At 48.1% G+C, this 23324-nt stretch overlaps 1 protein-coding gene across 3 annotated transcripts; it reads right to left on the minus strand.

Moving 5' to 3' along the window:
* Positions 1–1736: 1736 nt before the first annotated feature.
* MYC (MYC proto-oncogene, bHLH transcription factor) lies at positions 1737–7920 on the minus strand. 3 transcript variants are annotated; one of them, XM_035126072.2, is made up of 3 exons: positions 7353–7920; positions 5133–5865; positions 1737–2964 (listed from the first exon to the last, which is right to left on the minus strand). In XM_035126072.2, the coding sequence occupies exons 2-3, from the start codon at positions 5845–5847 to the stop codon at positions 2402–2404; spliced, it is 1278 nt and encodes a 425-aa protein (XP_034981963.1). In that variant the 5' UTR covers positions 5848–5865; positions 7353–7920; the 3' UTR covers positions 1737–2401. The 3 variants fall into 3 exon arrangements, with proteins under 3 accessions (XP_034981963.1, XP_060133602.1, XP_034981964.1); XM_060277619.1 differs by lacking the exon at positions 7353–7920 and adding an exon at positions 6430–7344; XM_035126073.2 differs by lacking the exon at positions 7353–7920 and adding an exon at positions 6081–6419.
* Positions 7921–23324: the final 15404 nt, after the last annotated feature.

The raw sequence follows: 23324 nt of genomic DNA on the forward strand, positions 1-23324 counted from the left end.
CGGGCCCCGGGCTTCATCATGCAGTGCACTTCCTCTGCCAGAGTTTAATGGTTTCTCCCGTCACCTTTTAACTTGTTGGAAGCCACCCAGGGTGGCTGGGGGGGGGCGGGGGCGGGTAACCCAGTCAGAGGGGTGGCATATAAATATTATTATTCCTGGAATCAAAAGAACACACAGCAGGAACTGGCTGTCGTTTTCGGTTGGAGTGGATGGTAACCCCAGGCCCTGAACCCTCCCCTCCTTTGTTTTAAAGTCCGTTTGTTATTATTAAGAGAATATTTTATACCTTTTTATGGGAACCACCATATAGGAAGATCCATCGGGATGATTAGGATCTGTGGCCGAGTGAGGAATTTCCCGTGCCAGCAGTGTTCTGCCCGGACATTGAGGTCCAGTGCCGAGGGCCTTCTGGCGGTTCTCTCACTGCGAGAAGCCAAGTTGCAGGGAACCAGGCAGAGGGCCTTCTCGGTAGTGGCACCCGCCCTGTGGAACGCCCTCCCACCAGATGTCAAAGAGAAAAAACTACCACTAGACTTTTAGAGGACATCTGAAGGCAGCCCTGTTTAGGGAAGCTCTTGTTTCATAAATTATTGTATTTTAATAATTCTGTTGGAAGCCGCCCAGAGAGGCTGGGGAGGCCCAGCCAGATGGGTGGGGTATAAATAATAAATTATTATTATTAAAACTCCCAGCATCCTCGGCTCAGCCAGAGATGCAATGGGCACGTAGCATTTTCAGAGTCTCAAGACAGGTAAAAATCATGTATTGCAAGTTCCCCTCTATTGGCCTTACAGGTGCCATTTTCCAAAGCTGAGGGATTTCGCAGAGTGGTTTAGCAGCTAATTTCCTCTTCTATGAACATTTGGCTGTTGATACACTCAAAAGATGTCACCACAGTCCACTAGGGCTAAAGAACGCACACTGTATGTGAGACGTTCTGGTTTGCATAACAGCAAATAAAAACTTCCTGCTATATATATTTTTTAATTGGAAGCGTGCTGGAAATGGTATGCAAATGATGTGTAAATACAGGCACACACACTGCCCGGACTTGCAGAAAGCATTGTTTAGGTAAAACTGGGAATTGCTTATTGTCTGATACTGTAGAGACAAGCAGCCAGTGTAACCCAGGAATGGGAAATCTGTAGAGGGTGAACTCCCAACTCCCATCAGCCCAAACCAATATGGCTGTTGGTCAGGGATGATGGGAGTTGTAGTCCAGAAATATCTGGAGAGGGGGCCCACAAGGCTCTCCAACTTGTGAGCCGAGAATAGTGAGCTGGTTGGAGCCATGTTTTAAGGAAGCTATTACCGCTGATCAGCCATGCAATATTAGAGCATTGCTTTCAGCCACATGGAATTGTAGAGTTGAAAAGGACCCCGAGGATCACCTAGTTCAGCCCCTGCAATGCAGGATTCGAACCTGCAACCTCAGCATTATTCAGCTCCACGCTCTAACCAACCGAGCTATCCAGGTGTAAATTGGGTGGATACTTCCATTGCTTAAACCAGAGCTTCTCAAACCTGGACCCCCAGCTGTTTTCGGACTACAACTCCCATCATCCTTAGCCGGCCAGGGATGTTGGGAACTGTAGTCCAAAAACAGCTGGAGTCCCAAGTTTGGGAAACCCTGGGTTAAAAAGCCACTTATTGCTGCTGGTTGCGGTACTTCCTGGGAATTATACCTTTAGAAATCCAAAGGCAAAGAAAAACTTGCAAGCCATAGCTGCTTACAATTTAGGGCAAATATTTTATTTTTTCTAGAAACACAAAATAAAATCATTTATTTCTATAAAAAAAATTGACAAAAAGATACTTAAATAAAAACGACCAAAGGTTTCTGTGAAATGTTATGGCACGAAAAGGTTCAAGACAATTATAAATTCAGTTGCCACAACCGACTAAGCATTGCAGGTTTTTTTTAAATTTTTCTATAAAGATTTTTTTTTAATAAAGATATGTACAGGTCATTAGGCTGCGTAAATATATTTACAGATGTGGTGACGTCTCTGCATCACCTGTAAATCACCTTAAGAAAGGAAGGAAGGAAAGGGGGACGGGACGCTTTAAATACAAAAAGAAAAAGTTTAAGAGGAAATGTTCATCCCCCCCAAAGCATGAAGAAGATTCCCGCCCAAAGTTTGATCAGTTCAGAGGCAGTATTGAGGTTCCGGCCAGCCCTGCACCAAGGGCAGGCCAAGGTTGTGTAGTTGTTGAGCATGCAATTGCAGTAATTCCGCTTTCCACACATTGTTGAGTCCATCAGTACATAGTCTTTGTTTTGTCTTTTTAAAAAAAAGCACAAAAGTTCTTACACTTCCCCCCTCAAATGATGTCCATCCCAATCTACAGACGTCTCCCCTTTCCAACACTCGTGCTTTTTTTTGTTTTGTTTTGTTTTTCAAACACAAGAGTTCCTGAGCTGCTGGAGTTTGCTTTTCAGCTGCTCCTGCCGCCTCCTCAGCTGTTCCTTTTCCGCTAACAGTCTGTGCTCGTCCGACTGGATGGACAAGACGTACTCCGTGGCCTTTTTGAGGATGACTACCTTGGGGGCCTTCTCGTTGTTGGCCACTTCGGGGATCTGGTCTCGCAGCGCGAAGAAACTCAGCTTGAGCTCGTTCCGCCGCTGGCGCTCCAAGACGTTGTGTGTCCTCCTCTTGTCATTCTCTTCGGAGTCCGAGGTGCGCGGGCTCGAGCACTTGCGGTTGTTGCTGATCTGTTTGAGGACTCTGCCACTGTCCAACTTTAGCCGCTTGGCGGACGGGTACTCAACTCGGGTGGACGGAGGGGCAGCGTAGTTGTGCTGGTGGATGGGGACATGACACCGCTTGAGGACCAGGGGGCTGTGGTGGGGCTTCCTGTGCGTACCGGACTCCGATTTCCTCGATGTGGGCTGCCTTTTCTCTACTGTAACCACATCAATTTCTTCCTCCTCCTCTTCCTCTTCTTGCTCCTCTTCCTCTTCTGGGGAAAAAACAAATGAACATAAGGTAAGTATTTTAAAAAAAACAGCCTATTTACAGTTATATAAGTCAGACAAGTGTTTCCCAAACTCTGCAGTTTCCAGCTGGTTTTGGACTACAATTCCCATCATCCATGACCACTGGTCCTGCTCTCTAGGGATGATGGGAGTTGTAGCCCCAAAGCAGCTGGGAAAACCCAGCCGGGGAAAAAAATATATTGCCCTGTTTTCAGGAGCAAGTCTGCATTCTCCCTTTCTTGCAGGGAACTGTAATTTTGTTATGCAATGAAAGAAAGATGGTTGTTTAAATGGCATTGCACTCCTCAGAGGACTGTTAACCGACTCCTGGCTTTCAGATCTCCCCATGTTGAAATTGCAGGATTGCACAACTCTGGAGCAGCAGTTCCACCAAAGACAGTAGCCGAGCGTTTGGTTCAGTTTTTTGCCCATGGGAGGAAACCCCCTTAGCTTGCCTCCTCTACTAGCAGAACTTGCGAACAGGAGGATCCCCATAAGGGCAGGTGGGAATTCCTGGCAAAGCACCCCAAAACTGCTGTTGGCCATGCCCCCCAACTGCCCTGTTCACACGTGACGTGCCAAGCCTGGTACCTATGGAAGGTCAGGACTGCTTGCGTTGGGAAAAGATGCACTGTGAGAATCGGGACAGGTTGGTGCAAGCGCTCAAGGCAGGAGGAGAGTGACAGCAATGAAGGTGCTGCAGCCACACCCTTAAAAGCTTACACAACATGCAGGCTGGGATTCTTCAGAGCACCTTTAAAACTTTCTCCTACTCCACCCCAGAAATTCCTCTGCACCTGTTAAACTGTGCTCCCTAACTCTCTCCCGGTTTACTCTTCAACCACCACGTGGGAAATCCAAGTAGGAGATATATTTGATTACAGGGTAGCCCGTGGGTTTAAAATTCCCGCTCCAACGACCTGCCCTGACCCCATTATGAAATCCAAGCAGTATGGGCGGCCTCCTCGCCCCCATTCCTCCCTGGTCTACTTTTCCCAGGAAATTCAATTCCTGGGAAGCCCAGCCATGTGTGTTGCTAACGTGGCATTTAAAAAAAAAAGGAAGGAGAAAAAGAGATGAGAACACGCACATATGCTAAAAGGGGGAGGTGCTGAGTAACTTGAAATTATTTTTTAAAAAATTGGAAAGGGGAGGGGGAGAGAGAAGGAAAGACGAAGATATTCATATCAGCCAGTGCATGGCGTAAAAGGAATACAACACATTCCATTAGGATTTAGTTATCTCAAAGGTTAAACAGAAGTTCCAGTGTGAATAAACCCAGGAAAAAACTAATGTGTTAGCTGTTCTCCCCAGCCAGGGAAAGTCCCCGGTACCAAAACATTTGGAAAGCAGGTAAATGAGAGTCCGTGCCTATTATTCTGTGAACAGAGTTTTCTTTTTAAAATGTATGTCACCACTGAAGATCACAGCCAAACCTAACTTCACCAAGAAGAGTTTGTTCCTCTCTCCTCCCACAGTTTATTGAGCCTGGATAGGATGCAGTATGACTTTTAAGAGTCATATTTCTAGGTTTCAAGTCCTAGGCTTAAGCATGAATCTCCACCCCCCCCCCAAGGATCAGTGTTCCCATCTGCACAATGGGAACATTCATTCACAAACATGCAATAGGAGGGGCCAGGGATGGCAAATGGCTGGAATTCCCCCCCCCCTGCTAAAAGGCAGCTGACCGCTTCATATGCCCTGGGTGAAGTTGGCTGCAGAACTGGGTTTGTAAGAGGGCCAAGTAGGAGGTAACCAACCCTACAGATAACCGTGAAATCAATGGAACTAAGTTAGCTACCTCCATTCATCTCAATGGGTCTACTCTGAGGAGGGCCAGCATTGGTTGCAACCTTAAGTCTGTATTGAAAGGAAAGTGGCTTCACCCCTCTTTCCAATTCCCCTAACTGCTTGAAAACGGGCAAGCACCCAATATTTCAAGCCTTTCTAATCCTTACCAAGTGTCTAAGTGGACTCTTCCCCCCTGACAACCCCAAATTGCTTAGCCCTGCTCTTCCTCTCCAACTCTGGAACCCCCCACCTGCATATTTAGGGTCACTGCAGTCAATGCATTAACCCCCCCCCCGAAAAAAAAGAAAGGATGTCCAGAGGAGGAAGTATCGACAGCGCTGCTGCTGCTGCTGCTGCTCACCAGAGTCGCTGCTGGTGGTGGGCGGCGTGTCCTGCCCCAGCAAGGGAGCCGGGCTAGGCTCCGGGGAGGCGACCTCGACTTTAGGGGACTTCTCGCTCAGCGGGTACGGAAAGACGACGGACGGGTCGATGCACTCGGCAGCGGTGGCGCCCAGGTCTTGCAGGTAGGCGCTGCTGGGAGAAGCGGCGGCGGAAGAGGCAGCAGACGAGGAAGCCGAGGAGGAGGAGACGGCGAGCGCCGTCGGAGAAGGCTGCGGGAGGCTGCTGCTGCTGCGCGCCGCGGCCGCGCCGTCCCTCCGGGCGGCTTGGTAGGAGGCGAGCTTCTCGGAGACGACCTGCTGGAGCTTGGCGGCGGTGGAGCCTCCGCTCCACATGCAGTCCTGGATGATGATGGACTTGACGAAGGCGTCGTCGTCCGGGTCGCAGATGAAGCTCTGGTTGACCACGTCGCTGCCCAGCAGCTCCGTCACCATCTCCAGCTGGTCGGCGCTGGACGGGAAGCAGCCCGAGCGGCGGCTGGGCGAGAGAGGCGGCGTGGGCAGCAGCTCGAACTTCTTCCAGATGTCCTCCGACGGCGCGGGCGGCTGCAGCTCGCAGCCGCGGTGGTGCCCCGTCAGGTAGAAGTTCTCCTCCTCGTCTTCGAAGTAGAAGTACGGCTGCACCGAGTCATAGTCGTAATCGTAAGCCCGGCTGAAGCCCGGCACCGTCAGAGGCATGGTGGCTGGGGACAGTGCCTAGAAGGGGCGGGGAAAAGACGGGGGACCGGTTAGCTGTGGGCTGCTGCGGGGCCCCGATCCCATGCATGCCCCTCTCCGAAGAAACCCTACTACACAAGCACACGCACACAATAGCGGGGTAAAGCAACCCGGATTAACTACCCCGCGTCTGCATGCACAACCGTCGAGGCGTATGAGAACGCCTGAAAATGGGGGCGGGGAGTACGAGTTACCTAAGAGAGCAGTCAGGAAGGCAGCGCCCCCCAAAGTTAACGAGGGCCATCCCGGCTGGGATCGCACGGCGACACCCTCGCCAGGTTTCCCCGCTCAGTTCAATGCAACGCGCCCTCCGCTTCCGAGGCTGGTAAGGCGGCTTCGTTGAGTTCCCTGCTACCGGTCGGCTAAACCGCCTTCGACATGAGGAGGAGGAGGAACGGGCTCGCTAGAGTCCGGCTCCCGCCTCCTTTCCTAAGCAAAACGCCCACCCGCGGCCCCCAGGCAGCCCCCACCGTCGGCGCGCACCGAAAATCGCAATGCGCGGCGAGAGCCTTCTGGAGCGCACAATGCATTGCGAGCCTATACCTCGGACACAGAGGAAAGGATCCGGTATCTTGTGTCATCCACTCCAAGCGAGGCCCCGTCAGGCGCCCCCACCCCCCCGACGAGACACGCATAAATTTGCCCTGTGAATGAGTATCTCCAGCTGAATCCGAGAGTCCCCGGGATTCGAACCGGCGCCACCTTAAAAAAAACCAACTTGGAATTCACTCCCATCTCCTACCGCCCCCACGAGCCTGCGGCTCTCCGGCTCCCCGCCCCTTCGGAGTACAAGCGCCCCGAGGTACCGTCGTACCTCCCCCCCGCCTGCCCCACTGGAGTATATCCGGGGGTATTAACCCAGGCGGCGCCCTGGCGAAGGATCCTGCGTCCGCCAAGAGGAATGTTTCCTCTTAAGGTCTCCCTTCTCCTTCCTCCCCAAACGGGTTCGAACCAACCCTTCTGCAAGAGTCCTCTTAAGACAGCGCAACACATGAACACTCCTCTCCTCTCCACCCCGGGGCAGGCGGGCGGGGGATTAAGAGAGACCCCCCCCCAATTTTCCTGAAACTGGGTCCCCACCCCAACTTCTCCACGCGCGAACCGCAAGAACAAATTACCAGCAGCTTGCAAATGCAATTTCAATGCAAAGCTTCAACAGGAGAGGAAGCGGCAGCTAGACGCTTCCACCAAGAAATCTATAGGTCCATTACTACTAACAATGCAAAATTAGTTCTTCATCAAAATCCCCCTTCTCAAAGCTCGCTGGGAGCCCGCTTCCTTTGAAAGAGAAATAAATAAAATGCGTGCCGGGCTGCTTCTCTCGGACACGCTGGAGACAACCGATCACTTTCGCCTAAGCTGACAAATTCAGATATCCCGCCTCTAAAAAAAAAATCCACGCGCACCAAGAGAGAGCAAGCGAGAGATCCCGGCAGAATATGAATAATAAAAAAGGCCGGACTTACCGGTTCCTCCCAGGTCCCGGCTAAAAAAGACAGTGGGTCGATTATTTGGAACGGTGCGGATATATCTATGAGAAAAGGGGGCCAACGAACGCAGGTAAAAAAAAAAGCCACCAAGTAGGGGACGGCAATCTGCTCGGCCCCCCTTTCCTTGTAAATCCCTCAAAAAAGGAAAAAGAAAAAGCAGTCAGTCCAAAGATCTCGGTTGTAAATCCCAGTGAGCGATGCAGCAAGCCGGGTTCGAGAAGTACTTGGTCGTGTGCGTCGGATCAGAGTCCAAAAAATAAGCCTTTAATTAAAAAAAAAAAGGAGCAGCGCCTTGGGATGTGAGAGAGAAGGAATAGGTAAGGGGCGCGCGCCAAGGCGCGCGCAGCGGGGTGACGGCGGACAGGCGCGCGCCCTCGGTGGGGTATTTATTTATTTATTTCTTCCCCGCAAAGGCGGCGGCGGCGGCAACAGTAGTAGTAAAGAGATTGTAGTAGTAGCAGCGGCGGCGCCTTCCCAAGCCGAGCCGGACCCTCCCCTCGGCTCTGCGAAAGCAAAGTAGTAATGACTCCCGAGCGCCAGGCCTTTTATAGGCTTGCCGGGCTGAGCGCTCCGCCTCCTTTTTCCCGCCAACTGTGTAGCCGAGCTTTGCATACGGGCTGCAACAAGGAGCTGGGAGGAGAGGAGGAGGGGGAGGAAACGCGCCCCTTGGAGAGGGGAGGGGGTGCCGCCTTCCCCGCTCGCTCCCTCGCTCCACCCGGGGGTGGCGGCGGGGAAAGGCTCGGAAGCCGGCGGCCAGAAGTGGGGGGGCCGATTGGGGAAGGGGTTTCGGGCTGGCAAAAAGCAATGGGGAGAGAAGGAAGGGAGGGGGGAGGGTTCCTTTGCAGAGGCGCGCCCGCAGCCAGCGCTTGGAGAGCTCGCTCGCTCTGCACTGCGTTAAAGGCTCGGGAGGAGGGGCGGTAACGGCAGCAGCTGACGCTGGGCCGGTTTAATTCAGCCCAGCCGCCTATTTCTTTACGTTACGCGCGCCCGCCGCACGGGGCCGGCGGAAGTAAACATAGTAAAAGTCTCGGGAGGTGTAGCGGCGAGCGAGCAGCGCGCCCTGCAGAGCTGCTGCGTTGTGTATATGCGCGCGCCCACCCCTGCACTTTCCCGGGGAAGAAGCGCTGGCTCGCTTTTCCGCGCGCCTTAACCGGCGTCTGCAAGGCCGGTGCGCAAGCTTGCTACCCCTTTGGGGCTTACTTGCGAGTAAGGCGTGCAAGGGATCGGGGCCTCGCGGTGCCGTCTAGTCGGCGGCTGTTGGGTGATGTTTACACACACACACACACACACACACACACACACCCCGCACACAAACTCTTGTCTTAGGGTGTCTGGGAGCGTTTTGTTCAGGATCCGCCCCGGTTTCTTCCGCACTGCAAAAAAAAAGCTACTTGCATATAATCCGTCTATAGTTTAGTGCTGGGGGTTTGCCATTTGTGTGGATAATTTGGCGAGTATCTCCATGCACACTTCATTACCTGGGAGTAAAGCCCCGTCGAGTTTTAATGGGGCTCACTTCCGACTAAACCTACACCACGTAGGGAGTGCAAGGCGAAAGGCTTCGCAGATCCTTTTCGGAAGCGACGCCTTCGCAGCGCAAACGCCGCCCCTCGCCCCAATTTGCTGCAAATTGCGGCGGGGCGTGTGCTTGGAAGAACGCTTTCCCGCAAGCCCTTTTGCATTTAAACTGGTTGGGTTCCCTGGAGAAATTTGGAAGGGATCCTAAACCTCCTTTGCCTGTTTGCTGCGACGCAAGTGCGGTGGGGTTGGTTGGTTGTTGTTGTTTTTTACTCCCGAGTAAAAACGCCGGATCCTTAGCGTTTAACGCACAACCGCAGCCCGCTAGTTTGAAGAAGACCGTGGTTCGCAGCGTGCATTTAAAAAAGCACGAGTTTGCAGGGCCGGGAGGGAGGCGGTGAAGAAAGAAGATGTCACGAGACTCGGGAATCTGGCCTCGCTCCCGGGCGCAGACTTGGGGCGATGCGAGGAGAGGGAGGTGAAGGTTACCGAGTTCAGCAACGCTTACCTGTGCATGTAAGAGTTGGTAAAGCCCGTTTGTATTCGCCTCTAGACTCTCAAAAGTTGCTCGGATGCCCAAAGAATTCGGATTAAAAATTAGCTCGGAGGATTATTGCTCCACTATTTCATCAGGGGAAGTAACAAGCACACCTCGCAGTTCGCTACGTTTAAACTGCGCACTAACCTAGCCGTAATATCTCCCCTCCAAAAACTGGGCATTGTGGGGTTTACTTCCAAGTAAACATACACAGGATTTCAGTGCCGCTTTAGTGGAGGACTGTGTGTTAAACTCAATTGAGTCACTTCATTGGCATGATTAAATTTGCTAAGGCCCAGTAACCGATTTAAGTGCAAATAATCCGGTTTGGAAGATTTGTCTCATGCTAATGAAGGGCGGCGAGGCCCTGATCAGATTAGTTTTCCCGAGAGAGCCCCCAAGCGACGGCTTGGGTTAGATTAAATCGGGTTTCAAGTGTAAACACGCCATTGTTAAATGACACTGACTGCATCAAATGCTCCCTTAAAAAAAGACTTGCTATTCTAATTCTGTTATCTCCTCAACCCTTTCAGCTGAATAGGGCTAGTAAAGGAAGCCGGATCACAACCCCTGGCCAAGCCCTTTCTGCTGGAGAAAATTCAGATTAGCAAAAGGGTCGGTTTTTTGAGACGTTGACAACAGGGTTTAAGCATGCGGCGTTTGACTGGAAGCAAGCCCCGTTGAAACTGGCGCGGCTTCCTTCCGAGTAAACGGGCATAGGACAAGCGGGGCTGCAGAAGCAGCGATAATGCAGCTCTAAAGGCCCGCCCTGTTGTTCCAGAAGAGCAACGGCATCTTGCAAGAAACTTTTAGAAACGCCATTCAAAGATCCAGCTCTAATAATGATTTGCATCCTCCGTTCCTTTGCAAAGCATAGGACATTCAGCCCAGAGGCTTTGCAGGCTGGCTGGCTGGCTGGGAAGAAATGCACATCCTTAAAAGGAGGCAGGAAGGAGCACTTGTTGCATTGCACGCTCAAACGTGTTTGCACAAGTATTGTCAAGCTTGGCTCTTTGCACAGCCGGCTATAAACCGTGCCAGCCCGCCGGCTAAAGTAAAGTAATCCCGCCCTCTAGTGGCGAAGAAGTCAAAGGCTGAAGGGAGGGGCGGGGCTCCTGGGGAAGTTTGTGACTCAGATTATTATTAATAGTTAAGTAAGGTAATAACAGGTTCCTTATGCATAGCTGCCAAGTTTTCCCTTTTCTCGCGAGGAAGCCTATTCAGCATAATGGAATTTCCCTTAAAAAAAGGGATAACTTGGCAGCTATGTCCTTATGACTGCTCTCACCCTCTTTTTTACTATTTGCAACTGCACAGGAGCTGCTGCTCGGAGAATAAAGGTTTGGGGCAGGCTGTCGAGTCACTTTAAAAGAGAAGTTTCCCTGCATTGTTTAGTTCCTTTTGCCTACATCGCTGTCCCTGAAGAGAGTTGCCAACTGACCACATATAAACATAGCTGCCAAGTTTTCCCTTTTCTCGCGAGGAAGCCTATTCAGCATAAGGGAATTTCCCTTAAAAAAAGGGATAACTTGGCAGCTATGCATATAAAAGAGGGCTGTCTTGCTCTTGTGCCTTAACAGCAGCTGTTGATCTTGAGGGATCAACAGCTGACCATCATTTTTCAGCTAGGGACATTGCTACCTTCTGGTGCTCAGAGATGACCAGCCTTTCTGTTAAAGCCAAAGTGGTTTTGATCCTGCGCCGCTAACTAGATCTTGATGCGCAGAAAGTAGGTTTATCACGCTACTCTCTTGTGCTTCCTGGCCTTAATTTTGCTAGCACAAAATTATGTTCGGGGATTAGGCAGAATTAGGGCAGGAATTAGTACAGCTAAATGTATGTTTCAGTGGACCCCACATGTTCCAAAGCAGTAAACCTCTGAACAGTGCTGGATTTATGTATAATAATAATAATAATAATAATAATAATAATAATAATAATAATAATAGTTTATTATTTATATCCCACCCATCTGGCCAGGTTCCCCCAGCCACTCTGTGTGGCTTCCAACAAAATATTAAAATACAGAAATCCATCAAACATTAAAAGCTTCCCTAAACAGGGCTGCCTTGAGATGCCTTCTAAAGGTCTGGTAATTGTTGTTCTCTTTGACCTAAGCCAGGCATCCCCAAACTTCGGCCCTCCAGATGTTTTGGACTACAATTCCCATCTTCCCCGACCACTGGTCCTGTTAGCTAAGGATCATGGGAGTTGTAGGCCAAAAATCAGGAGGGCCGCAGTTTGGGGATGCCTGACCTAAGCTATAGCTTAGGGCCCCATTCTCTTGCCCCCCCCCAAAAATAAATAAATAAAAATAAAATATAAGATAAAAAACAAATACAGTAAAATAAAACCTACGTACTGTACAGACAACAGTGTTTTGTGTTGTGGAGGCGCCTATGATGTAAGTAATGGGCCCCGCCTGCTAGCCTGCTCACTAAAATATCACTAGTTTGCTCATTTCTATATATAGGGTGCCTACATTCTGCATGGACTGGTTGCATGTAAATACAATAACCAGACCACTGTGTTGCAATTCAAACGAGAATCCAACATAGAGCAACGCGCGACCATACATGGTAATGCAATCTCAACTCTAAAAGAACTCTTTATAAATGTCAATAAGGCAACAAATAATAGTATACAATATAAACAACTCAAAGAAGATAGTTACAGGTAGGTAGCCGTGTTGGTCTGAGTCGAAGCAAAATAAGAAAATTCCTTAGTAGCAAAGAAGATACTCTTCAATACATAAATAATAAAGCAGGATTCAGTAGTCTATGAAAGCATCTGCTGGTCAAAAATCAGAGAGTCAATTGTTGAAAGACAAATAGGAAGGAAGTGGTACAATGTTCCAATAAAGCTGAATTATAATCAGTTGTCAAGATGAACAGTATTTCCGGATAATTCACTGTTTCGTCATTACTTCATCAGCAAAGTCATGGGTGGTAGAAATATATTCACGGACTGCAAAAAATGAATGCAGCAATATAGTATATGTACTAAACCAAGGAGCTAGGATACACAATAATAAAATATAAATACAAAAGTAATATAGAAGACACATACCCCATCTATCATAATAATGAATACACACAGAACAGTGCTCATAAGTCTATGTAGTAGACACTACTAATACAATGAGAGCTAACAGAAAGTTATAAAGCTGTTTCCAGGTGAAGCTAATGACAGCAAAATAGAACAAAACTTAAAGGTACAGAGCTGGGACACGCCCATAGCTGAGGTCTTCAGATAAAGCAATTCAAATCCAATTCAGAATTGAGTCCCCAATTCAGAATCACTTTCATCTTGACAACTGATTATCTATGAGTTGTTTATATTGTATACTATTATTTGTTGCCTTGTTGACATTATAAAGAGTTCTTTTAGAGTTGAGATTGTATTCCCATTTATGGTTGCGTGTTTGATTCTGGACTGGTTGCAGGGCAAAACGTGCAAATGGCTTTAGATACCTATTAGGTCCATAAATTACCATATAGCATATATTCAACACAAAACAACAGTGACAATTTGTTGTTGACAAAGGACAGCTGGACATATAAAGGGCCCCATTACCTTCAGTAGCTTAGGAGCCTCATCAAACCTAATTGTTCACCTTGGCTCAGCCAGTGTTAAGTCCCCCCAAAGGAATGCGATCAGTGAGAGCGGACTTAGGCCGGATCCTAAACCAGTTCAGCTCAGTCACTTGGCCTGGCAACCCTGCACAGAATACCATTTTAAGGACTTGTTTTCACCTCCTTCAGGCTTAGGCAAAGACTCTTCTTATAAACGAGTCTACAGGTAGTGTATTTACTAATTGTGTAGAAGCTACACCTGTTGAAATTCCATTTTTTTGTCTCTGGCCACCATATCTACAGCTCAGCTAGAGATACGAAGCCCTGATAAAAAAGGGGAACTGAGATGAAAGCCACTCCCACCACTTTTTACTTACTTGTCACATTTATATGCTGCACGATAATGACATTCGGCTTACAGTACAGTATCAGTAAAATATTAAAGTCTACTTGTTGACCATCAAATAATAAAACAGCAGATTTGAGCAGCAGAATTTAAAACACTGAAATGTTTAGGGTTGCATCTAACATAGCACTAAGTTAAAGGTGCTTACCGGTTTGCTTCTTCCGCTCGTGAAATGTTTTGCACCAGTGGGATGCTGCTGCACAAGAGAGTGTATAAGCAGGTTGCTTGTTGATCAAGTTGCACAATCTGTTGCGTGATGAGTTTCCGCTTTCACAACTGTTGCACTGTTTTCCTCCGTTGCACAACAGCAAAACTCGCCCCCCCCCCGCTAGCACAGCAGCCCTTGTGCTCGTGGACAGAGAACATTGGATACGGCCCTGAAAAAATGAAAGCGGTCTTGGCCTGCCTAGTGCTGGAAGGACCCTAAAGTAGGTGCCAGGGAGACAAAATTCAGAGCCACAGTGCCACCACCAAAACGGCCCTGTCCCTGGAAGTCACCCACTGTACTTCACTTGTTGGGGGCATCTAGGGAAGGGTCCCCTAGATATGATCTCAGGGTCTGGGTAGGTACATCTGGGCAGAGGGAATTCTTTCGGTGATGTGATCCCAAGCAATTAAGGGCTTTCGAAGGTCGAAAGCAACACTTTTTGAAGCAAGAGGAAAAGTAAAATTTACAAATGATGAGTGAGATTCATTCAAACACACCTTTTATTGTTCTAGATGCTTCTCCATCCAGGCAATTATATTGGCAGGTCACACCTGGAAGAACTGGTGTATAACTTTCCAGGTGTCGTTCAGCTGCACCTTATATCTCAGATCCATCTAGGCCACTGGGAGCCCAGGTGCCTTCGATGACTTGACGGTGCCTTTTCCCAACTCTGGCTGGTTTGCCAACTCCGGTCACTCCTGGACTAAGTTTGGCTACAGTTTTGCACCCTCTAGTAACCTCTCGTCTTGAATACTGCAATGCACCCTCTGTGGGCTACCCTTGAATGTGGTAGAATCCCGCTACCTACAATATAATGCCTGCTTTATGGGATCTGCATCGGCTGGCTATGTATTACCAGGATCAATTCAAGGGGTTGGTGGTAGAAAAAAACCTGGACAAATTGGGACTTAGGTGGAGTGCCTTTTCTTGAAATCAGCCAGCCTTGGCTCTCAGATTGGCAGAGGGGGCCATTATTTTTGCATCACAGCTGAATGTTGCTCACGGCGTGGGGATATTGGATATATCTGCCTTGGTCATTTTTCTCAGCCTGTGGAACTCCCTTTCCTTTGATGCACAAGATGGCTACATGGCTGACGAGCTTCCATTGCTTAATTACAACACCTCACTTTCCCCAGGTCTTTGGAGATTTTGGCTGGGTCTGTTCCAGGGTTTAGGTTTGGTTCGTTTGTTTTTCCAGTACAGTGCTACCTTGGTTCTCAAACGCCTTGGTACTCAAACAACTTGGAACCCAAGCACTGCAAACCCGGAAGTAAGTGTTCCGGTTTGCGAACGTTTTTTGGAAGCCAAACGTGCTCCATTTTGAGTGTTACACTTCTGATTTGAGTGCCACACTTCCGTTTTGAGTGTCATGTTAAGGTCTGTCTGTTTTTGCTATTTATTTTGCCTTTTCGTTTTTGCGGCTTTTTTGCTTTGTTTTTGTGACTGTGTGGAACCCAGTTCAGCTACTGATGGATTGATTGTGTGACTGCAGTACATTGTTTATTGCTTTCATTTTATGGATCAATGGTCTCGTTAGATAGTAAGATTCATGTTTAATTGCTGTTTTAGGGGTTGTTTTTAAAAGTCTGGAATGGATTAATTCATTTTGCATTACTTTCTGTGGGAAAGTGCACCTTGGTTTTGGAATGGACTTCCGGAACAGATTAAGTTTGAGAACCAAGGTACCACTGTATGTATTGCTGCTGTTAAGTTTTGTTTTATATCAGGCATCCCCAAACTGCGGCCCTCCAGATGTTTTGGCGTACAACTCCCATGATCCCTAGCTAACAGGACCAGTGGTCAGGGATGATGGGAATTGTAGTCCAAAACATCTGGAGGGCCAAAGTTTGGGGATGCCTGTTTTATATGCTGTCATTTCTTTCTTTTTTTAAAAATGCTGAGTTGGGACCACACCAGCGAAAGAAAGTGACTTCCATCCATAAATATAAAATAAAAACATGTACTTTATTGGGTTGTATGTGCAGTAACTGCCCCCAACCCCATTTGCCAGCCAGACTAGCATACCTGCACATTAGAACACAGGTGTGGTGGGCTAGCTGATGTCCTTGAGCAGGCATCCCCAAACTTCGGCCCTCCAGATGTTTTGGACTACAATTCCCATCTTCCCCGGCCACTGGTCCTGTTAGCTAGGGATCATGGGAGTTGTAGGCCAAAACATCTGGAGGGCCGCAGCTTGGGGATGCCTGTCCTTGATATCTAACTTTCTGCCCTGGGAATGAACTCCGAGACTTGAATCTCTGCGACAAAGGCTGAGCCTTGGCAAACACAGTGCCACTGTGAAAACAGACCTCGCCCCGCCCCCCCGGGATGTCAAAAGTAATTTCTCAGTTTTCTGCGATAAAAAAGCTTTATATTCCTAGCAGCGCTTCATACGTCCATTTTCCTGGCATGTGTGTGTGTGTGTGTGTGTGTGTGTGTGTTTCAACATAATTTAATCTGCGGGCAATTGGAACACGTTCAGAACCATTTAGCAGCCGTTCAATGGGACTTCTCCAAAGTCCATTGTCGCCTCTTGGCTAGGCCTGCTGTGTAGTGAAAAACAGGCATAATTGATTGGTGGGCATTTCATGCCATTTTGGATTTAAGCACAAAAGGCAGCTGTGAGGAGCCACAATGAAATGACGCTGTCACCCTGGTAATTCAATTTGTTCTTAAGGATGAGGGAGCTTGGTTGCCCCTCCTCATCAGAGCAGAGGTGTGTTCATCGGGCAGATACTGAGTACCAATACAGCATCTTCTGAGTGCCAGGCTGGAGAAGCCCTCGTATGAAATGGAAAATCTCGGAATGCACCTCTTCCATCTTTTAAGAAAAGCTCTGAGGAACTCTTAAGGTTTGCAAGCTCTAAGGTTGGTCTCCCTGACTTCTGCCCTAACAGTCCAAAAGCACGTTGGACCCCACTCGACACCCACATTTTAACCACAAGGCAACCTGTGTGATCTCTCTTTCGCCACACAGCAACCTTTACATGGCAGGTAGGGCTGGGCGATGTCTGGTTTTCGACATCGCGATATATCACCAGCTAAACATTGCAATGTACCAGTATATCACGATGTCTGGAATAAGGATGGAACTGTGTAGAAGTGAACAATAGGGCTGTGTGATATCTGGTTTCCAACTTCATGATAAGTCAGCAGAAAACATCGCAATATACTGATATATCACAATGTCTGAAATAAGGATGGAGCTATGTAGGTATTGGCTGGCTTCACAATTTTCCCTACATTGCGATTGTTGCATTGTGCACGCACACACACACACACACACACATCACGATTCGCAATATATTGCCTGGTCAAAAATTATGAAACTAATACAGTGGTACCTTGACATCTAAATGACTCGACTTCCGAAGGTTTCGACTTCCAAAGTCGGCAAACCCGGAAGTCTTTTCGCCGCACGTGTGTTCTGTGCCTGCGCAGAAGCGCAAAATCGCGCTTCGCGCATGCGCAAAATTACCACTTCGACAACCGAAGAATTAGACTTACAAAGAGCGCCACGGAACGGATCGCCTTCGTAAGTCGAGGTACCACTGTACCTGGTTTTGCAAAAAAAAACTCGGTCTGAAAGGGTCCTAAGCTGTAGATTTGCCCTTATTTACAGAGATCATCTCATTGTACGGCTTGTTGGGGTGCAGCAGGTAATTGGCTCTGCGCCATTTTGCAACCTCCATTTTCCACTTGGCTTCCAGATTCTGCAAGCTTTAATTCTGCTCGCACCTGATGTGTGGGCAGCTCTGGTGGACCAAAGCTACTTCATCTCCATGGAAGGGAATTCCTTGGCTCTGTTCCAGCATCTGTTTTCTTGGCAGAGAGAATGGAATCATTCCGTTCTGCTCTGCCCACATTCAGAGGCGATGGTAGGATCTCATTTGGAGCACATTCATTGAGGCTGTCCTGAGGCTCTCCTGGACCCTGGACTCGCATGCCTCAGCTGGCCTCTGATCAAAACACCACCCCTTCGTTAGGCCGGAGGTCAGAGGCCTTTAATTGGCTTTTGATCCAACTGGTTTCCATTCTGAAAAATGCTTTGGCTAAAACTTTTCAATTTGTAAAAATGATCAAGTGGAGACTAATGCTTGAAGGGTGGTGGTGGGGAATACATGTACACACACACACACACACACACACACACACACACACACACACACCATCCTCTAAATTGGGTTAACTTTGAAGGTGACTCGGAAAGTACATATAGGGTTGCCATACTTCAAGAAATAAAAATCCAGAAACAAAAGTTGTTGCAGCCTAAACTGCAACCAATCCAGAATGCGACTGGGAGTCGATCTATATCGGCTCCCAGTATGTTTCCTGGCACAATTCAAAGTGTTGGTGTTGACCTTTAAAGCCTTGGTCCTGTGTATCTGAAGGAGCGTCTCCACCCCCATCATTCACCCCGGACACTTGGGTCTAGCTCCTCCAAGGGCGTTCTGGCAGTTTCCTTACTGTGAGAAGTGAGGTTATAAGGAACCAGGCACAGGGCCTTCTCAGTAGTGGCACCCTCCTTGTGGAACGCCCTCCCATCAGATGTCAAGGAGATAAAACAGCTATGCGGTTTTTAAAAGACACCAGGGAAGTTTTTAGCATTTGATGTAGGTTTGTGTTTTTACTATTTTTTGTTGTGTGCCTCCCAGAGTGGTTGGGGGCAACCCAGCCAGATGAGTGGGTTATGAATAATAAAATTATTATTATTATCGGCGTCATCCTATAACACAATTCTGCATGTGCTTAGCTGAATTTTGCCCTCTCTTCTATATATTTTCCAAATGAAAGAAGTCCCCGATGCTCTTTTGTAAATGTTTGGAACTTTGTAGATAAGGCTCCCCAACCATTCTGCCTGTTTTATCATTTCCTCATCCCCTGTCCAGTGATCCCTTCATTTTTTCCACAGCACTCTTATCTTTCCTGCTTGCATTTCAGGTCTCACGATAAGGTCCTGCATGGAAATTCCACATTTGGACAAGGATATCTACAATCAGTTGCATTGTTATTAGTGGTGATGCCCTGCTCCCTCCAATAGAAAATGCAAGGCTCAGAGCTTCGAAAGTATTTATTTATGTCATAAAATGTATATACCGTTTGATTGTGAAACAACCACAGCACAGTAGTTTACGAAAAAGAATAAAGCAATAAAAGTGATAGTAGAAATAAGCAGAACATTCAAAGAAAAAAACCAGAAATAAACTGGAAACACTCAAAACAAAATAAAAAAATTCCTTCCAGTAGCACCAACTAAGTTTTCCATTGGTATGAGCTTTCGTGTGCATGCACACTTCTTCAGATACACTGAAACAGAAGTCACCAGACGCTTATATAGAGAGAGAAGGTGGGGAGGGGTATTGCACAGAAGGGTGGTGGGAATGGGTGATTGGCTGATAGGAGTGGTAAACCTGTTGACGACTGTTAATGACTGCAATTGGTCTAACACGAAAAAGCAATGGGTGAGATGGCTAAAAATAGCTTTATCATGTATAATGAGATAAGAATCCAATGTCTCTATTCAGACCAGGTCTCTCCATGGTTTTAAGTTTGGTAATAAGTTGCAATTCAGCAACTTCTCTTTCCAGTCAAGATACAGTATTCTAGAGGAGATATGATAGCCATCTTCAAATAATCTCAAGAGCTGACACATGGAGGATGGATCAAGCTTGTCTCCTGCTCTGAAGGGTAGGACTCGAACCAATGACTTCAAGTTACAAGAAAGGAGATTCTGAGTAAACATCAGGGAGAACCTTCTGTCTGGAAGGGCTGTTCGACGGCAGAACGGTTTCCCTCTGGAGGTTCTGGACTCTCCTTTGTTGGAGGTTTTGAAGCAGAAGTTGGATGGCCATCTGTCATGGATGCTTTAGCTGAGATTCCTGCATTGCAGCGGGATTGGATTAGAGCAGGCATCCCCAAACTGCGACCCTCCAGATGTTTTGCCTACAGCTCCCATGATCCCTAGCTAACAGGACCAGTGGTTGGGGAAGATGGGAACTGTAGTCCAAAACATCTGGAGAGCCGAAGTTTGGGGATTCCTGGATTAGAGGTCCCTTGTGGTCCCTTCCAACTCTACAATTGTCAGAAACAGTTGTTGTTTTTTTTGCAGGTGCCAAAAAGAGCACAGCGAAAGTGCCTGCCCTCATATCAACAGACAAGGAGTTCCAAAGTGTGGGTGCCACCACATTAAAAGATCGATTTCAGATATGACTGGTAAAGAGCATTTTAGGTCGGGCTGGCAATGTGTGTCCCTGCCACCACTTTCTCGCAGGGCTCCTGTGTCCGGTGTAGAAATCTCGGACAGATGCCCAAGCCCTGCTCAGGCGAAAGGGCCTCGGTGGCGCCTTTCCTGGTGCCCATTGGCACTGGTAGGGGAGTAGATAGGCAGGTGGGCCCTTCCTGGGGACAGGCTGAGGTTGGTGGGGGAGTGTTCCCTTGTCCCTAACGGACCAGCCTGCACTGATGATTAGTAAGGTGGGTTTATTTATTTAACCACCCCAATAACTCTCGTAAAGTTCTCCGTTGGCAAGCATCTCTCTGTACTGTACTGGGTTGTGACTGGCTTGATCCTGAGATGCAGCTAGCCAGTCGTAGAGACGTTGCTCACCTGCTGCATCTCTGAGTGGGTCTTGATGGGTATCTTGGAGCCTGAATGCATTCTTACTCTTTGAAGCAGGTTTTCCATTATAATTCAGACCAAGTAACAGACCAGCCTGCACTGCAGGGCTTCCAAATGCAGCTGGGCTGGCTTGCTAAGCCTTGCGGTAAGGGAAGTCGCACATATTTCCACCTAAATTGGTGGCAAGACGACCATTAACGTTCTGAGACTAAGATTAGCTGAACGCTCTCCTTCCTGCTTCTCATACTGCAAAGGGCCCCATCCCTGGCTGGATCTAGACGCATTAAAAAAATCATTTGCAGGAAAACACGTAGCAAGCTTCATAACGGGAAATCACGTTGGCCAAAGACGGAACTCCGCAGCGCCCTCTGGTGTCACAGAGTTATAACGCATATAAAGCGCTTTTTCTTTACTAAGGTAGCTGAGTCCCCGGAATTTAGCTGATGAAGCATATCCTGGAAAGCCATTTTTACCCATTTGTGTAGAATGAAAGACGGCACTGTGATGGCAGCAGCCATGGCCGCAATGTGTCATGCATATGCAGATAACACGTTGTTACCCTTTATGAAGGTTGCTGAGGGTTGTTAGGAGACCCCTGTTTCCTTCACAGAGGTACAACTCCACAAACCATTTAACCACCAGCCCTGCTTCCCAGAGAACTCTGTGGCTCTGTGAGGACGACAGGGGGGAGGTCTCCTCACAACTCTTAGCTCCCTGGACATGCTACAGTTCCCAGAATTCTCTGGGGGAAGCCATGACTGCTTAAAGTGGCCTAATGGTACTTCAAATTTATATTATTATTATTATTATTATTGTTATTATTATTATTATTACCCCGCCCATCTGGCTGGGTTTCCCCTGCCACTCTGGGTGGCTTCCAACAAATACCAAAATACAGTACATTAAAATATCACAGATTTAAAAACTTCCCTAAACAGGGCTGCCTTTAGCTGTTTTCTAAATGTCAGGTAGTTGTTTATCTCTCTGACCTCTGATAGGAGGGCGTTCCACAGGGCGAGAAGGCCCTCTGCCTGGTTCCCTGTAGCTTTGCTTCTCGCAGTGAGGGAACCCTCCGAAGGCCCTCGGCACTGGATCTCAGTGTCTGGGCTGAACAATGGGGGTGGAGACGCTCCTTCACGTATATAGGACCGAGGCCATTTAGGGCTTTAAAGGTCAGCACCAACACTTTGAATTGTGCTCAGAAACGTACTGGGAGCCAATGTTATGTGGACCGGTGTTATGTGGTCTCGGTGGCCGCTCCAAGTCACCAGTCTAGCTGCTGCATTCTGGATTAATTGCAGTTTCCGGGTCACCTTCAAAGGTAGCCCCACGTAGAGCACATTACAGTAGTCCAAGCGGGAGATAACTAGAGCATGCACCACTCCGGCAAGACAGTCAGCAGGCAGGTAGGGTCTCAGCCTGCGTACCAGATGGAGCTGGTAGACAGAATTAATCTGTGCCTCCATGGACAGCTGGGAGTCCAAAATGACTCCCAGGCTGCGCACCTGGTCCTTCAAGGGCACAGCTATCCCATTCAGGACCAGGGAGTCCCCCACACCCGCTTGCCCCCTGTCCCCCAAAAACAGTACTTCTGTCTTGTCAGGATTCAACCTCAATCTCAAATTAATGGCGCGGACCTAGCCTCACTCTGTCTAACAGTGGGGGCCGCCCCTGCTCTTCCAGTTACAACCTTTGGCTCCTTCCCTACCTTCCTATTAAAGAACATTTAAAACCCCAAACGATCATTGCTTCTAAGCAGAGAGGAAATAAACCCAGCGAAGCTGACTGAAATGGTGAGAAACCCTTTTCTCTTTTTTTGGCCTAACATTTGACTGCTAAACCCCAGTTCCACTCGGTAACCGAAATTGCCTCATTTTGTCCAGCCTCCCCGTTTCAAGTCGTATAAAGAGCTGTAAAGAAAGGCAAGGGCGGAATAACCTCTAAATAAAAGATGAGGTAATTTTGGAGGCACTTTAGAGTTTTATGTCTATTATGGCTTCATGGTTCCTCCCTCCCTGTGTCGTCCCCCCCCCCACAGGCCCACGGAGGGCTGCCGTGTCTCCAATCTGGGAGCTGTCACCCGGTATTTTCCGCTTTATGGCAACTCTCATAAACTGCAAGCGTTTGAGATGCAAATGGCAAAGGAGGACGGCCATCCCGAACGCTGCAAGCTTGGGAAATGAGGTACCGAGAGAAGGGAAAGAGGAAGACGCAGGAGGGGAAGGAGAAAAGAGGGTGAGGAGAGGTTGTTTCTGGAGCAGTCATGCTCCTTTACCGGTGCAACATTTTGGGTGGTGTTTTTTTTTAATTGTGCTGAAAAAATGCACGTTGGATAAAGATTTGCAGGCAGGGGTGGGGAGGGGGAAAATGATAATTAAAGAAGCGCTCAGTCTCTTTTGCCTTAGGAAAGATGTGTCGAGATGGCACTGCTGTATCGTAAAAATCATCATCATCACCACCACCACCACCATCTTCATCTCTGGAATTGGACAATAGAACATAAGACGAGTCTTGCTGGATCAAGCCATTGGCCTATCTAGTATCTAGCCCAGCATCTTGTTCTCACAGTAGCCAGCCATAAACCCTTTTGCCCAACAAGGGCAGGTTGTGGACTCTCCTTCCTTGGAGGTTTTGAAGCAGAAGTTGGATGGCCACCTGTCATGGATGCTTTAGTTGAGATTCCTGCATTGCAGGGGGTTGGACTAGATGACCCTTGGGGGTCACTCCCCACTCTAAAATTGTATGGGGCTTGAACCCACACCCCTGAGATTAGGAGTCTCATACTGAGCTTAGGCTTTTGTTTCAATAGGTCAACACCTATTCTTTTCTGTCTATTTATTTGTTAGTAGGGTGGATTTATTTGTTTAATCGCTACAAAAACTCTCGTAAGATTCTCCGCTGGCAAGCATTTCTCTGTACTGGGCTGTGAATGATTGATCCTGAGATGCAGCCCAAACTAGCCAGTCGTAGAGACGTTGCTCACCTGCTGCATCTCTGAGTGGGTCTAGGTGTGTATCTTGGAGCCTGAATGCATTCTTACTGTTTGATAGTCAAGTATGCAAATGAAGCAGGTGAACTAATATC

The sequence above is a fragment of the Zootoca vivipara genome, chromosome 8, assembly GCF_963506605.1.
Source record: "Zootoca vivipara chromosome 8, rZooViv1.1, whole genome shotgun sequence".
NCBI lineage: Eukaryota > Metazoa > Chordata > Lepidosauria > Squamata > Lacertidae > Zootoca > Zootoca vivipara.

What these genes read in the sequence shown, in the direction of transcription:
- MYC (XM_060277619.1), bottom strand. Translation starts at nt 6,621, where the DNA reads ATGGGAGTGAATTCCAAGTTGGTTTTTTTTAAGGTGGCGCCGGTTCGA. An exon ending in TCCTTTCCTCTGTGTCCGAG is followed by an intron (nt 5,866 to 6,429) that starts GTATAGGCTCGC and finishes CGCCCCTTCTAG; the next exon opens with GCACTGTCCCCAGCCACCAT. An exon ending in CACCACCAGCAGCGACTCTG is followed by an intron (nt 2,965 to 5,132) that starts GTGAGCAGCAGC and finishes TTTTTTCCCCAG; the next exon opens with AAGAGGAAGAGGAGCAAGAA.